Source organism: Oncorhynchus clarkii, chromosome 16 (assembly GCF_045791955.1).
Source record: "Oncorhynchus clarkii lewisi isolate Uvic-CL-2024 chromosome 16, UVic_Ocla_1.0, whole genome shotgun sequence".
NCBI lineage: Eukaryota > Metazoa > Chordata > Actinopteri > Salmoniformes > Salmonidae > Oncorhynchus > Oncorhynchus clarkii.
Genome location: NC_092162.1, coordinates 41,201,169 through 41,218,406, shown reverse-complemented (window position 1 = coordinate 41,218,406; position 17,238 = coordinate 41,201,169). Strand labels below are relative to the sequence as shown.

At 40.8% G+C, this 17,238-nt stretch overlaps 1 protein-coding gene across 1 annotated transcript in view; it reads left to right on the top strand.

The window, feature by feature from the left end:
- The first annotated feature begins 1,913 nt into the window (after positions 1–1,913).
- LOC139368483 (probable phospholipid-transporting ATPase IIA) overlaps positions 1,914–17,238 on the top strand; it is a 40,355-nt gene continuing 25,030 nt past the window's right edge. Inside the window, exons 1-12 of the mRNA XM_071107419.1 lie at positions 1,914–2,045; positions 5,581–5,725; positions 8,464–8,577; positions 8,691–8,799; positions 10,187–10,245; positions 11,159–11,210; positions 12,357–12,451; positions 12,624–12,704; positions 12,871–12,946; positions 13,405–13,481; positions 13,759–13,919; positions 14,230–14,372. Of these exons, the coding sequence (XP_070963520.1) occupies positions 1,978–2,045; positions 5,581–5,725; positions 8,464–8,577; positions 8,691–8,799; positions 10,187–10,245; positions 11,159–11,210; positions 12,357–12,451; positions 12,624–12,704; positions 12,871–12,946; positions 13,405–13,481; positions 13,759–13,919; positions 14,230–14,372 (1,180 nt within the window). The 5' untranslated portion in view covers positions 1,914–1,977. The remainder of the gene's footprint in view (positions 2,046–5,580; positions 5,726–8,463; positions 8,578–8,690; positions 8,800–10,186; positions 10,246–11,158; positions 11,211–12,356; positions 12,452–12,623; positions 12,705–12,870; positions 12,947–13,404; positions 13,482–13,758; positions 13,920–14,229; positions 14,373–17,238) is intronic.

The following is a 17,238-nucleotide window of genomic DNA, read 5'->3' as shown; positions in this document are numbered from 1 at the left end:
CCAGGTAGTTTACAGATGCTGAGACAATAGTTTCTTTGCCTTTCTCTCTAAAACTGAAAAACCTCATGCCAAGTGCCTAGCTTGAATTTGAATTGTTGCTATATTGTCTATTTTTTTCTTTTTTTAAAGCACCACAAGATTGTAATGACGGTTATATTTGTCTGTGTGTTTTGACTGGTACTATATTTTTCCATATTGCATTGTTCCCGGAAATGTTTTCTTTTCACTAATTTACAAGATGACCTTTTCCATATTTTTGCTCCCAATATTCCTTTTTGTAGAGCTTCTGCGTCTTTTGGTGGGTTGTGTTCTGAAGGCTATGGTTTGCGTCCCAAATGGTACCATATTCTCTACATACACAGGCCCTGGTCAAAAGTAGTGCAGCGTACAGGGAATAGGAATACCATTTGGGACACAACCCATAAAATGCTGAATGCTCTCAATCATGCCTGCACTTTATATTTCTTCAAACTTTTGGTAAAGCTTGTCATTTTAATGGTTACGTGTCAAAACCCTCATTTACATTTACCTTGATCTTCATATAGGAGTGCACATCAGCGATTGTCATCTTTTCTTAGTTTGAGGACTTGGAAACATTGACTTCAGAATTTTACTCTATTTAACTCAATTCCCAGTCCTATTAAGTTTGACATACTTCAATAATTCTCTCCATTGACTGGGACTCTACATTATTTTTATCCATTGTGGAATCTTAAACTTCTTGTTTTGTTATTTATATTGTGTACGATGCCAGAGCTTTGGGGGCTACACTCTACCTCATTTAGATATTAGTTTGTCCTCCACCTACCCTCAAAGTTAACACAATGGGTACATTCACTCTGATACATTTTGAGTAAGCAATGATATGCTTTCATTCTTCGCACAACCTACTGAGTTGTGTAAGTAATGAATGTATCACTGGACTCTTTGCACAACTCAGAATGCACAGATTAACTCTATAATCCTGCTGTACATCCCCCATTGAAATGCATTTACCAAATTGTGCCTTGTTTTAAAAGTAAAACCATGCATCAGAACTGCTTTGAGGTTGTCTATACAATTCAAGAAATTGAGCCTGTGTAGGCTTGTTTACAATGTAAATGTCCTTTTCCTTATCACGTAAAATGTTACTTTCTGGTCTTTCTGAAAATAGAAATCAGGGTGACCTTTCCAACTTTGGTTTGCATTCCTTTGTCAGTTCCCAGCATGCCATGAATTACTCTAAAAATCGTGTGTTTTATTTAATTGTTTGTATGAATTTGATTTATTTAGTTCAGTCTATGGAAGAGTTAGCGTTTCAGTTACAGGATTAACTTTGCTCTGTCTCCTCAGAGCATGGATTTTGGATGAATTACCTCATGGGTTTGTTCTTGCTACTTTTCTTTAATTTGCATTGTGCACATCCCTGATTTCCATCTTGTCTCCTTCAGATGACTTTCTTGGAGTTGTTGGTTTGGTTGTTGATCTCACATGTGTCCCAGAAATAAATGTTTGGTCCCAGATTTTGCATCAACTAAATTAATTTGCATCTCCAACTAGCCGTATGTTGTCTGTTCTCATTTTCTTCCCACAATCAAAGCTAACTATCTGTTTTGTGACCTCTGATCAAGGCCTAGAGTGGTCTTCAAATGGATAAGTAGCCTAATTAGTTTATCCAACCATAAAAATTAAAAAAAAAAAAAAAAGTTTTTAAAGATAAAAGCCCCATGGCCATCTGTAGGTGTAGACCTATTCCAATTTGAATCTCTTGACATGTGCAGGGTTAAGATACACTATCTTGAAATGGTCAAGACTCAAGCATTGGCTACTGGGTTCAAGTTATCTGATTCAGTGCAGTCTCTCAACAAGCCTAGGCCAATATTTGTGGACCTTGGAATGACAGTCACTTCCGTCCATAGCTGTACTCCATCTAGTCACAACCCGCAGAGACTGCTAAGGGGAGTTTGCCTGGCGTCACCGTCAACTGGGGCTGCAGGAATGACGGACAATATTCCTTTACAACCAGTAAGACACAAAAAAAGACACGACAATAAAAACAGGAATGGGTAAGAACAAAAAAATGTACACTAAGTAGAAATGAGAACATCGATATTAGGAGGATGTTAGGCTGTTATTTAGCTCGTTGGCTAATAACATAATGAATTGTTTACCAAACCGCGGACGAATATATTCGCTACATTGTAACCGTCCTAAACGTTCAAGATAAATGCTATTTTTCATTTTAAAAAATAACACAATGACGGGATTTGCCTTGGTTGAGGAAATGTGTAATCGAAATGAGTATTTCATTGTAGCGAAAGGGATGACACAACCTTGTTCCGGTTGCTGAATGCCCTGTCGGTGCTAGTGGGCCTACACTATTAATCGTCTATTGTTTGTTTATCTTGACTAGATAGGCCTATAGAACGGAAAAACAACACTATCATTATGCCTAAAACACAAGGTGGGGTAAAGTAGCGTGGCTGACTGGCATTCTTTGTGTCATTGCGTTGAACCAGCCCCAGACAGGGCAGGCCTTATGAGAATTGGGAGACAGCCAGTGATTGACTTGGGCAGGAGCTCACCGGAGTGGATTACCTGCACCTCAGAATATTAGTTAAGTATTGTGGAGCTCCACCTAAATATAAACAGTGTACCTGCACATATTTCAGTCAAAGTAAGGCACTGGGCACAGCAAACCACCATGATTGACTATGGACACAATACGGATGATGATGCGACTTCTATGAAGTTTATGATATTTCCTGATATATGCAATGATAATATTGCGTCATAGAGTTGCACCAATTGTAAAGTAAAGCCTAACGTCTCATGTCCACCAGTTGCATCAAACTCTTTGTGTTCCGGCGGAAGTTATTCATTGTCAATGGAGCAGTCTGCAATGCTACGTTGGGGGTGCCACACTAGGTTGTGGTGCGTTCTGTGTACCGCGTGCGTTCAATATTTTCAACTCGTGCGTTGTTTTACCGTGCGATGGTACAAACGGAAGTACACACAGAATCCAACTAGGTTGCTTCTAGCTACTTGAAAAGCGAAGCACATGTGATGCAAGTACTGAAAATGCGGTGTAGACACCCGGCAAAACAAAACACGTATTCATCTGGTGGACATCTGGCAAAATACAGGCCACACAAGACTAGCCTGCACACCTGTCCGGGCATCCCCTTTGCACCTCATGTCCCCATCATCCGATCAGACAGGAAAGGGCAATCTCAGAGATGGCGCTTGTCAGAGCATTTCAATTTTAGATTTGAAATAAATTACAAATTAGTAGGTTTAAGATGTACAATAAAATATATACAGTCAGGTCCCAAATTGTTGGCGCCCTTAAAGATGAGCAAAAAATACTGTATAAAATAATTCATATACTGAGCTATATTGTATGTTCCAAAAGATTGGACAATTATATTTCATACTAATTGAATTGCTAAGAGAAAGATATTTTGTTAAACATTTTTTTTTCAAGATAGGGGTCAAAATGATTGGCGCCCCTGTTTTCAAAACCTTTCAATACCTCACATTGCAAGGATAACAGCACTGAGCCTTTTTCTGAAATGTTTTATGAGATTGGAGAACACATTGGGAGGGATCTTAGACCGTTCCTCCGTACAAATGCTTGATATCCTTCGTCTGCGCTTATAGACTGGCCTCTTCAATTCAAACCAAAGTTTTTCAACTGGGTTCAAGTCCGGAGATTGAGATGGCCATTGCAAAATTAGATTTTGTGGTCAATTAACAATTTCTTTGTGGATTTTGATGTGTGCTTGGGGTTATTGTCTCGCTGGTAGAAGCATCAGCATCCTAGCAGAGGCATCCAGGTTTTTGGCGAAAATGTCTTTCTACTGGTAAAGTTCATGGTGCCGTTGACCTTAACAATGGCCCCAGGACCAGTGGAAGCAAAATAGCCCCATATCTTCAAAGCGCCATATTTTACAGTAGGTTTGGGGTTATTTTCTGCTCATGCATCCTTATACTGAAAAACCGGAATAATACAAATATATTCATATTTTATTTTTTTGCAAAACATTTGTAGTGCACTGGGCCTTTACTAGTCCTTTATTAGTGGACCGATATAGCCATCCGTAGCGCAGATAAATTAAAAAAAAATCAGCATTACCCAAAATACTTCCCGCAGCTATGTCCACAGTCAATGATTCATTAACCAGGTATTCAGTCCCTAGATATGTGTAGAATATGTGATCTGTAAAAATCATAGAACATTATGACACATGGCAGCCATAAGATTAGGTCACGTGCTGCCCTGCTTGCCTAGATGAAGTGGAATGCTTTGTTTGAGAAAGGTGTATGGAACTAAGACCTTGCTGCCTAACACATGAAGCCAATATTTACTGAGTTGGGGCCCACCTCTGTGGTCCTATTGACTGACTGAAGCCTTGCTCACCACCATAGGAAAGAAACATATTATTTGCATGTTTTTGTAGTGGCATTTCAGTGAGAGGGAAACACTAAAAGGGCCAGTTTCCCAGACACAGATTAGGCCTAGTTCTGGACTGAAAAAATACTTTTATGGCATTTCTTCATTGAGCATGCTTTTTAGTCCAGGGTCTGTGTTCAAAAGCGTCTATGAGTAGGATGTTGATTCAGGATCAGATCCCTCCCAAGTCCATATAATCATTATGATTTTAAATGCAAAACTGATCCTATATCAGCGCTGTTCTGAGACTTTTTGTGAATAGAGGTCCTGGAGCAAGCTTAAAGCTGATATAGGGGGCTGGAATAGGGTGCCATTAGACACACCAGCTATTTAAATTTTCATGTTGAAAGACAATATCCCAATTACGGCCCCAAAAAAGTGCATGTGCATTTAACTTTTTGGGCAACCTGACCAAATTCACATTGACATATCTATAACTGACATTTCTTTCTCATTGAAAGCCAGTCTAAGAAGCGGTAGATGTGTTCTATGTGCACTATTTCTATGCTTTCCATTCATACGTTTCGTTTTTGCATTTTTTACTTTCGGTTTTGTACACCATCTGAAAAGAAATATATATATATATATATATATATATATATATATATGGTTATGGAAAATATATTTCACAGCGGTTTAAATTGTACAATGATTCTCTACACTGTACTTGCTTGTTTTGTCAAATAAACAGAAATTAGGGGACTATTAGAATTTGAGCAACCAGGAAATGGTGGAGCGATTTCTGCAAAGTGTATCTTTAAAGGGAAACTTCGGGATTTTGACAATGAAGCCCTTTATCTGCTTCGCAGGAGTCAGATGAACTCATGGAAACAATTTGTATATCTCTGCATCCTGTATGAAGGAAGTTAGAGGTACTTTTGTGAGCCGATGCTAACTATCGGTAGTGCAATTAGTGGAAGTCTATGGTATCTACCAGCATGTTAGGAGTTACCAAAGACTTCCAATCATTGTGCTAACGCTAGTTAGCAATTGAGCTAACACTAGTTAACTTCTTTCTAACTGCCTGCAGACTCTCTGACTCTGGGGAAGTAGATAAAGGGTTTTATTGGCAAAATCCTGATGTATCCATTTAACCTGGGTCAAGGAAACCATCCCTAATGATGTACTACACTGGTGTTCCTCAGGTGCTGCCCGTGGTCGAGGTGCTGCGGCATGGGGGACTTCCGGCCGCGGACAGTGTGGCTGGGCCACCCAGAGAAGAGGGAGCAGAGGTACCCCCGGAATGTCATTAACAACCAGAAGTACAACTTCTTCACCTTCCTCCCAGGGGTGAGTGTCAGGGACTCGGGGTCAACCAAGCAACTGTAATTTGCTCCTCATTCACAACACAACAAGCCTGAAAGAGTTTAGTGGCAAAGTGGGGTAAGTATTTAGTGAGTAGTAGGGCTGACCCCGTAGATTCAGATATAACAAATATTTTAATCAAATGAGCAGTCTTGTTAGCCTGTGTTGTTTAGCCTATGTGCCTCTAGTTCACAGGGGGTTGGTGGTACCTTAATTGGGGAGGACGGGCTCGTGGTAATGGCTGGAGCGGAATAAATGTAATGGTATCGAGCACTTGGTTTCTATGTGTTTGATGCCTTTCCATTCACTTAGTTCCAGCCATTATTATGAGCCGTCCTCCCCTCAGCAGCCTCCACTGCTCTAGTTGCTTAGTCTCTTTATTGTTTTGTCATGACAAGTGAAGCGAAACCACGGCAAAAATACTAAGGAGTGTTTTTGTTTCCCTTTCAGATTTTTCAAGCCTAATTTTACTATGAATTAGGTTTTCAGACATTTGCTAGTCTTAAAACATAGCCTTTTTTTGGATATGAGGTCGGACATTAAAAGTAGTCCAGATTTGTTTGGAAAAACAAAAGCAAAGAGCAGTCCTTTTTTGCATTGCAAATTATGATGATTTTTATTTACTTTAGATAATGTCAAGGAATTATTTTCGGGTCAAAGTCTCAAACACATTATTGTTGTTGTATGCTGTCACAGTAGCAATGAGAGAACACAAGATTTCCCTTTGTACTAATCTTGCACATTGGTGGTAATAAAATTCAGCCAAAGTTTAGTGTGACTGTTAAATCTATACTTGACTGTGGGTGGCACTGGAATGTTGTTGAGACATACACTGTATATACAAAAGTACGTGGACACCCCTTCAAATTAGTGAATTCGGCTATTTCAGCCACACCCGTTGCTGACAGGTGTATAAAATCGAGCACACAGCCATGCAATCTCCATAGACAAACATTGGTAGTAGAATGGCCCGTACTGAAGAGCTCAGTGACTTTCAACGTGGCACCGTCATAGGCCACCTTTCCAACAAGTCATTTTGTCAAATTTCTGCCCTGCTAGAGCTTCCCCGGTCAACTGTAAGTGCTGTTATTGTGAAATGGAAACATCTAGGAGCAACAACGGCTCAGCCACGAAGTGGTAGGCCACACAAGCTCACAGAATGGGACCACCGAGTGCTGAAGCATGAAGCGCAGGAAAATTGTCTGTCCTCGGTTGCAACAGTCACTACTGAGTTCCAAACTGCCTCTGGAAGCAACGTCAGCACAGTAACTGTTTGTCGGGAGCTTCATGAAATGGATTTCCATGACCAAGCAGCCGTGCACAAGCCTAAGATCACCATGCTCAATGCCAAGTGACGGCTGGAGTGGTGTAAAGCTCGCCACCATTGGCCCAATCAGTGGAAACACGTTCTCTGGAGTGCTGAATCACGCTTCACCATCTGGCAGTCTGACGGACCAATCAGAGTTTGGCGGTGCCAGGAAAACGCTACCTGCCTTAATGTAAAGTTTGGTCTAGGGCTGTTTTCTATGGTTCGGCTAGGCTCCTTAGTTCCAGTGAAGGGAAATCTTAACGCTACAGCATATAATGACATTCTAGCCGATTCTGTGCTTCCAACATTGTGGCAACAGTTTGGGGAAGGCACTTCCCTGTTTGAGTATGACAATGCCCCGTGCACAAAGCGAGGTCCATTCAGAAATGGTTTGTCGCCTCCCGGGTGGCGCAGTGGTTAAGGGCGCTGTACTGCAGCGCCAGCTGTGCCATCAGAGTCCCTGGGTTCGCGCCCAGGCTCTGTCGTAACCGGCCGCGACCGGGAGGTCCGTGGGGCGACCAGGTTAGGGAGGGATTGGTCGGTAGGGATCTCCTTGTCTCATCGCGCACCAGCGACTCCTGTGGCGGGCCGGGCGCAGTGCGTGCTAGCCAAGGTTGCCAGGGGCACGGTGTAGCCTCCGACACATTGGTGCGGCTGGCTTCCGGGTTGGATGCGCACTGTGTTAAGAAGCAGTACGGCTGGTTGGGTTGTGTATCGGAGGGACGCATGACATTCAGCCTTCGTCTCTCCCGAGCCCGTACGGGAGTTGTAGCAATGAGACAAGATAGTAGCTACTACAACAATTGGATACCACGAAATTGGGGAGAAAAAAAGGGGTAAAAATCAACAAAAAAAATAAAAATAAATGGTTTGTCGAGATCAGTGTGGAAGAACTTGACTGGCCTGCACAGAGCCCTGACTTCAATCCCATCAAACACCATTTGGATGAATTGGAACTGCGAGCCAGGCCTAATCACCCAACATCAGTACCCGACCTCACTAATGCTCTTGTGGCTGAATGGAAGCAACAGCAATGTTAGTGGAAAGCCTTCACAGAAGAGTGGAGGCTGTTATAGCAGCAAAGGGGGGGACCAACTCCATATTAATGTCCATTATTTTGGAATGAGATGTTCGACAAGCATGTGTCCACATACTTGTGGTCATGTAGTGTATCATATAGAATGTATGTGGATTGTGTGTGGATGTCTGTTGAACCATATGGCAAGCAACAAAATAACAATAACAGCTTATTTTCGTCTTCGGTTTCAAGATGTTTTCTGTTTTTGTGCCTACTGAACATGACCCTGATTTAACATCACAGGCATATATTACTGTACTCCTATGGTGTAAAGACACATCGATGATTGGTTCTTGTGTTCATGTGAAATCATATTGTTCTGTTGTGTGTTTTCAGGTGCTGTTTAATCAGTTCAAGTACTTCTTCAACTTGTACTTTCTGCTCCTGGCGTGTTCTCAGTTTGTCAATGAGCTCAGGCTAGGTGCTCTGTACACCTACTGGGTTCCTTTGGTAAGCAGCATTTTTTTTCAAGTAATGTAGCATTAAGTATATACGTGATCCACTACTCACTTGCTAATAATACAATAATGTTTAACTGGGTTTGTCTTATTTTTGATTTTCAGGGATTTGTTTTGATCATAACCATCGCGAGAGAAGCAGTTGAGGAGATCCGATGTTATTGTCGAGACAAAGAAGTGAATTCACAGATCTACAGCAAGCTCTCAACAAGAGGTAAGGATTTATTTTCAGTCATTGCACACAATCTGCCGACTGAACAATAACATAAATACCATCAACAAAACATAACCACTCATACAAATCAAAATCCACCAAATTTCCTGACGCAACCATTGAGATGAATATAAATGCCTATTTGAATAGTGGGTGTCTCCAGTTAACTGTATGAAGGTTGGTCGTGTCCTGTTTAAACTGGGAGGGGAGTGATGCCTTAATTCAAAGCAGAGATGTAAAAGTGTACACATAAGAGGGCTTGGAATAAAATGCTACCAGCAATAAAATCCCAGAGACCTCTTGTGGTTTCCATCACTTTTCCCCTTTGATCTGGCAGCTTGTTTTACTCATAAACAAAATGAATGGTTGCTTCCATGATAGTGCCCCCAGTGACTTGCTGCATGGGGTCTGGGGTATGAGAGCCAATTGCATGAGATCCCTGTAGATTGTTGTTCTACTCTAACTGAGCAAGTACTTTGTCAAAGGCAAAAACAAACAGTTGTTTACCCAGGATGTTTGTCTAATCCTGTATACTTGCAGGATTCATCATTTTAAAGTAGACCATTCTTAATTTATGTTTATTTCCTTGAAGGAATTTGATTTCAGATGGATTATTACTGAAATGTATTAGGACGTTTTTGTTTATTGATAAGCTGCCCTCCATCAGATGTTGTAAAAAGCAAGCTCGACTACATTTGAATTATCTTTGTGAAACAGAACAGTTTTTAGACTCCCATACACCTAAATGCATAGCAATATTAATGTCCTTTAATGTCTTACATATGCAAAAGCCTGAGGTCACAGCAAAGGTCATGGGTCAGTGACCCCCTCTAACAATTTTTGCCTGTTCATTCCAAATGGAATGGAAGAAAAGGCTCAACTTCCCCCGCCCTTCTAACATTCTTTCAGGTCTAGGCCTACATGGAAAATTACTTTCCCCAAATTTAGTAAAAGGAAATCTATAACAACAGTTGTCCACATTTGCTAGGCAACCGGGAGGAGACAGTTGGACATAAACAGTCATATTTAAAAGTGTTTCTGTATAGGGCCATGGGAAGAGAAGTATGAAGAGCAGGGTTTTAACTGTGTCTTTGAATGACATTAATGACACCAGGATGTCTCACTACCATAAATCCTGTTTAGCTATGTGAACGTTTACATGGTCGTTTTAGATTTTTACTTGTTTGGGTCATTTTTCTCTAGTCTTCCCCTCTGAAGAGGAATGGAATGTCCATAAAACAACATACTGTTGTATCTGTTCGTCCTTTGTTTGGTCTAACCACAATACGTATTATGATTATCAAAAAGAATTTGGTCACCTCAACTCAACGTTCTGCAATCCAAAAATGCTGATTGAATATTAATTTTACGTTTGTTTTTATTTCAGGCACTGTGAAGGTGAAAAGTAGTGGCATTCAAGTTGGAGACCTTATAATCGTGGAAAAGGTTTGTATCACTTCATAGATTTCGCCCTCAACTGCACCAAAAAAATCGTAGGCTAAACTTGTAGGATATAGTTTTACCAGATAGTTGCACTTAAAAATACTTTAAGTTAATTTGTCATATCCATGTAGGAAAGTTAAAACAAGGCAATCAATTGGGGTTACTATTGTTGTCATTTGTGAGGCTAATTTGAATGTCACAACACTGGTAGCATGCTGTCGCTGTTAAAAGTATCTTAAGTAATTCTAACAGATTTTCCAATCTGTTTGGCCAGTTGCCTCTTGTCATCTTTTTTTGCTGGCTATTGTAGAAAGAGTAGATTCTGGGAGTCTTTGTATGTGAAATATGAGAAGGGAGTCCTCAGTTACCAAATGGCCACTTCTTTCAGAAAGGTTCAGTTAAACACTGCTGAAGGATAGGTCACAAATGTTGCTCTCTATACATTTGATCTATTTTATCCATGACTGAGAGACATTCAAAGTAAATCGAACTCTGAATTGTTACGATCTTCAGATATGAAATTTGTTAAAATATCTAAATATACAACTTTGTACTGCCACATGGATCTGAAGTGCCACAGTAAATCTTAATTTAAACCATCGACCACTTAAAATACACCATGCCCCAGCTCAATGTTTTGAAGTCTGTCAACTTAAATAGCGTTGAAAATGAATCTTCCAATAACTCTGACCAGGACTCAGTCACAGTGAAGTCTGGGTCAAACAGAGTGTAAAGCCCGGTCAGGCTCCCAGTTTGGGTAAGTAAGGCTGGATGATTTGCTGCAGGGCTTATTATTATGACTAGCTGAATGAAGGTAATGTACATTAAAGGCAAAAGTCTGAATGTCTACAGTCAGAGGAGGGGGGTTGTAACAGGATGCAAGTTGAAGTCATGTTTTTCTTCTCTGTCTTTGTAGAACCAGCGAGTTCCTGCTGACATGATCTTCTTAAGGACCTCTGAAAGAAACGGTAAACATCTGCTGGTCATTCATCCAAATCTCCAAAACAAGATAGTTGGGGAAATGGCATGTTTTAAAAGGGTGGTGAGGTGAAGGGATTACTCTAGATCCAGGACAGGAAGTGTAACAATGTCTAAAATTGTAATGAGGTCCATTTAAGTTGAATGTTGATGATGGGTTGTGGTAGAAGAAGCATGGGCCATTTATTTTCCCTAAGATCTCGATTGACCATTTTTGTCTTTCAAATTACAAGTTGCATCCTAAGGAAAATCACCAAGATATGCAAAGTGTAGAATAGAAAGAACATATCAAATGCAAAGAGAAGATGGGGGAACCAAGGTACAAAGATGGAGCCTAATCTGAATAAACAAATGTGGAATTGGATGAGATTTGGAAGAGTGATGACAGAAACACAATGAATTACTCACATGCAAAACAATGCTGTCTCCGACAGGCTTATTGTCTCGTACACAACAAAAACACCACTGCCCCCTCGATAACTTGCAACGGTTGGGATCCATTGAAAATGTGCAATAAAACACCATAACCTTACACTTTTATCATCTTGATTTGGGGTAACACAAACTATATGATGCATGCTTGGTTGCGGTTGTGCTTTTCTATAGGGGGATGAAAAAAACACATGTTTCTTTTACTGGAAAGAGTGTTTGGTTGGTTATCTCTATAACACATGGAGGCCATTAACTCAATAATGAAGAGCCTAACTATGCTCTGTGTTCTCCGCTACAGGCAGGCAGGATGATGCGGGCTAGGGTTTGGGGGCTGGGTTACTGGGGGCTGTGGGGGGATGAGGTCTGGGTTGGCATGGATGCCTCTCCACTTGTTGATCCCCAGATTAATGTGCAGTTGGGCACCATTCATATTTGAACACTATTTTGTAATAAGATGACCTTTGTCATTCGGGAAGATATGTTTATGTTAAAAGATAGAGGGAACAAAGGATGCACCAAATAAAATAACGGCAGAAGTTGAAGCTAGTGACAAAACTGATAGGGTAAGACATATTTTTTTTATTTTTTTGATATACAGAAATAAGTTATTGGTACCACAGAGACCCTAAACCCTTATACCGTAGAGCCCCCTAGAGGTGTTTGTTACTCCATTCTAAATCATCAGTTCTCCTCCCTTATCCCAGGCTCCTGCTTCTTGCGTACTGACCAGCTGGATGGAGAGACAGACTGGAAACTACGCCTCCCAGTGGCCTGTACTCAGAGACTGCCCACTGCTGCTGTGAGTCACCACACCAAATGGCTGCTCCGCTATGTCTATAGTAGAGTGCAATGTTGGCACTTCACTGACTGCAGACATCTTTAGTAAAGTAATGCCACATCTCATGTTTTTTGGGGATGTTCTTAGAAGTGTTGTCGGTTATCAAGTGACCATGTTGTGATTGCTCCTCCAGGACCTTCTCCAGATCAGATCCTATGTGTATGCGGAGGAACCAAACATTGACATCCACAACTTTATTGGCACTTTTACCAGGGTGAGTGTTTTACCTGGACAAATCTATTTGACTTTTCTTGAATAAGACCTGCTAAAGACTCACATCAAGATAATTGCCACCATATCTAGTCAACTTGGAAGAAAGGCTGTTTTCGTAGGGTAATGCCACTCACTCTGTGTTTTGTGTCCTATGTGCTGTGCTTTAGGAGGATGGAGACCCTCCAGTCAACGAGAGTCTCAGTATTGAGAATACCCTGTGGGCCAGCACTGTCATCGCCTCTGGTAAATACCAACTCCTCCAGTGGTGTAACTAGTACCAGCCCGCCCGCCCCCCATCTCTCTCCCTCCATCTCTAGAGCTGTGATGAGGCAATACTTCCTCCACGATTGATGTGCTGATGATTTGTCCTCCGAAACACACACACACACACACACACCGGCGCAATCAGACATTTGGTCACTTAGAAACAGTTCAGGGGTAGTTAACTATTAGACAACATTTTCCTATAAGGGAAAAAACCCTGCATAAAGATTCCAGAGTCTAACCTATATAACATATGGTAGTAATTTGGCAAATTGGCATTCTGTCTCACGTATTCCTACTGTCGTTATACATTTCAAAACACCCTTTCACAACCAGGGAAGTCGCTGAAATTGCTGCTATATGCTGTATTACATGTTATGGTTCATGATTCCAGACTTAAAGTCTCAGCCAATTACTATAATGTTCTTTCTCTGTAGGCACTGTGGTGGGAGTTGTTATCTACACAGGCAAGGAGCTCCGGAGTGTGATGAACACCTCAAACCCAAGGCACAAGGTATATTCATGTTAGTCACAGTAAAACACCCTGCACATGACGCTTTCCTTTAGTAGACAAAGACATGTATATTATCTGTAGGTTTATTAGGTTATCATTTTATCATGTCATTTCTTAGAAAATACCCTAGTAAACGCTGTACCATAAAATAAAGTGCTACTAGTATTAGTATAATTTCTGCCAATTTTATTTTCTGTAATATTGTATTGAGACTGTTCTGAGAGTGTTTCAAAAATATTTGTACTGCCTGATGATATTCTCCTTGTGGTTCTTCTAGGTTGGCCTCTTTGACCTGGAAGTGAACTGTTTGACCAAGATTCTGTTTGGGGCTCTGGTGGTGGTGTCTCTGGTCATGGTGGCCCTCCAACACTTTGCCGGCCGTTGGTATCTGCAGATCTTCCGCTTCCTGCTGCTTTTCTCCAACATCGTCCCAATCAGGTAGATGTTTTAACACACTTTCTGTCTCCATTTCAATGAGATAATGTTAAAGCATTCAAAAGTAATTTGTAACAATGTAGTTACACTTGTAATAACTGGGTTATTACACAGGTTTGAGAGCAAAGTAAGTGTTACCAAAAGGTGTTATTTTCAATTGGAGCTTCATGTACATCAACATCTATCCTTGCTTATTTGTTTCTACATATGCTTATGAACATGTTTGATGGAGAACCTAAAAACCATTGATATCCAAAATGTGTATCTGGGAGTCTTGTTTTTAAATGAATAAAATGTGAACCTTTGTGTCCAGCTTGCGTGTGAACCTGGACATGGGCAAGATGGTGTTCAGCTGGATGATCAGAAGAGACTCTAAGATCCCAGGTACGGTGGTCCGGGCCAGCACTATACCTGAACAACTGGGACGCATCTCCTATCTGCTCACTGACAAAACAGGTGAGTCTGCTACTTTTGTGGTTTATAGACATAAATGTGTCATTGCGGGCCGCCGGACTATCACGGCTATGTGTCTGTGTACTCTGTGTATTGATCTGAAGCGAGAGTGCTTCCATTAACTTCCATCCGTTTAGTCAATGTGTACAATTACACGCACACTAATAGTTTGATATTAAACTGATTATGGCAGAAGGGGGAGTATGGCATTAGTCATGTAAACATCTTACCCTGTTTTATCTTAATAAGATCATAATCAAAGTAAGCATATTCAGGTTAAAACAACTGTTTTTCTGAGAAATGTTTCAAATTATTAGGACGTGTAAACGGCTTAATCGGCTTTCCAGCGGTGTATTTGATCTACCGTATGCCACCGCTGATGGCGCAAGCCTGCCACTTGTGCGTGAGTGAAGTGAGTTTGGAAAAAACGAAAGTATGCATCTTAGAAATCGTTTTCACATACAAACTTTATATGTTCCAACTCAGAATTAAATAGTCTTCGCCAGGGTTGGGGAGTAACGGATGACATAAACCTGTAACTGTTTTCTCAATGATGTTCAAATAAGCATAAAAAAAGGCCCAATTTTAAGTTTGTTGTGCCTGAGCGAGTCTGACCACAAGTCAGAGAACACTATGCAGGCACACCAAATGTGTTTGATGGATCGTGGAAAAAGAGCAGGAATAGGCTTTTGTAGGCTACAGTCCAACCTATGTCTTCCAATGGTACGACTGCTGTCGGCATCCAAAGATTATCTAACTTGTGTTACGAACCAGCTCGAAGCCCATAACAAAGAGGAAGGCAACGCGGAGATGAAGAAATAACAAACATATTTATTAAATAAAGTCAACTATTATACATGTAACAATGGTGTGTGTAGTCAGTAGCGTAAGTGAGTGGATGAGGTCATAGATGGTGATAATGATGGGTGTTGAGAGGTGCCAAAACAAATGAACACAAAGAAGCCCCAAATTGCCACAACCAAAAACAACACTGTGTCTGCGTTGAGAGAGTCTCCTCGATGTATGGGGGAAAGGTATATTTATCCCCGGGACACACCCGACCGCAGGTGTGTCCCATTTAGCTAACGACCTTCCCGGCTCCTTCCGCCGACATCCTATTAAGGAAAACAAGAGCAAAGAGAAAGAATTCGGCAGACAGAGTGGGAGGGTCGTCACACTTGATTAAACGCTTGGAGGTAAGGATGACAGCAGTGGTGTAGCCTACCGGCAACACGGATATCACTTAGGCCTATTATAGGCTACATAGCGCATTGATGTGAATCACACTGCTGCACTCTCATTTAGCTATTTGTGCCTTATGGTTTGTGGTTGTTGTGGATGGCTGTTCACAAATGTGTATGTGTATTTTAACCCAATAATGGTTGAATTTAAGAAGTTTAAGGTGCCTATCAATCATTGTTTTTGAGACCAGAAGTGTATTCATTACAGAAACCGTTTAAGAACCAAATGGAAGCAAACAGCAAAACAAGAGTTTCTATTTGACAAATTCTGGTAGGTCCCTCCCTGTTTTGTTCCATTTGCTACCGTTTAAGAAATGTTTTGCAACAGAATCGGTGTAGTGAATAGGATTTATCCAATAGAAACTCTGATAATAATTATTTTACCGTAGGCCTAACGGACACATGCACTTTGCAGATATGCAGATATCAAAGTGTCACCAACAAAAACTTTGACAATAGGCCTATAACAAATGCAGCATATGAAAAACATATTTCATATGCAAATAGTACTTTTTCGGTAGTGTTCAAAGCATGCCATTCCGAGAGCAGCATTTATTTTTCAACTCAAAGCAAGATTGATGTTTATTGGTCCTTGAGGCAGAACTGAGGGATTTCCTCTAGATGGGCCAGCTTCAAAGTCAAAATGCGCTATATTGTAAAAATGTATGAAAACAAAAATGTCTTAATTTAATGTTAGGCATTAGGGTTAGCAGTGTAGTTAAGGTTAGGTTTAAAATCTGATTTTATGACTTTGTGTATGTGCCAGCTACCAACCTAAAGGTAACTGAAAGTAATCAGATTACATTACTGAGTGTGGGGAAATGCAAATGTTATGTTACTGATAACAATTTTGGACTTGCAACTAGTAACTGTAAGGAATTACATTTAGAATCTAAACTTACCCAACCCTGGTCTTCGCAAAAATAACATGGTCACTGTGGTAGAACATGTATTTTGATTGGCAATTTTCTGCATTTAACAAAAGGCCCATCAGTTGCCTAATTTCAGATGTGTCCATGAAAACAGGCCTATTAAATAATTTAAAACTATCATATTAATCTGACTATCCACATTAATCATTGTTGTGTGCATGTAACTGTGCTCAATATCGCATCGGACGTAACTGTGGTATAAAACGTGTAGTATTTAATGTTGGCATAAAACAGCTTAACGCTGTAGTGCACAGGAAGAGTTGAGTGGCTACGTAATAAGAATGCATGTATCTTTGCTTCAGTGGTCAGGAGAGGAAATTGACACAACGGACTGACATGTTGGATGTGAGATGATAGTGTTGAAGATGTGCTAAGGTTGTGTCCAGTATGACATTGCTAGGGCTGACCCATCCCTAGGGCTTTGGGCTGTGTGCGACTCTCAGAGACATGCTACTTATTGGAGCTTTAAATCAAAACGGGCCTGAAGTCTCCTGTCTCTGCACACACACACACCCTCAGGAACTGGCTTGTACCCCTCTTAAATTTACGACCCTAACGGCCAATAAAAGTATACTGGATTTTCCCACATAGTGATAAGGTCGATAGGGGTCAAAGGTCAGTCTAATGTATGTGCTGTAGGGGGCTCTCAGGTCATCCTGAAATACTACATACAGAGAGAGAGGCTTTTAAAGTGAG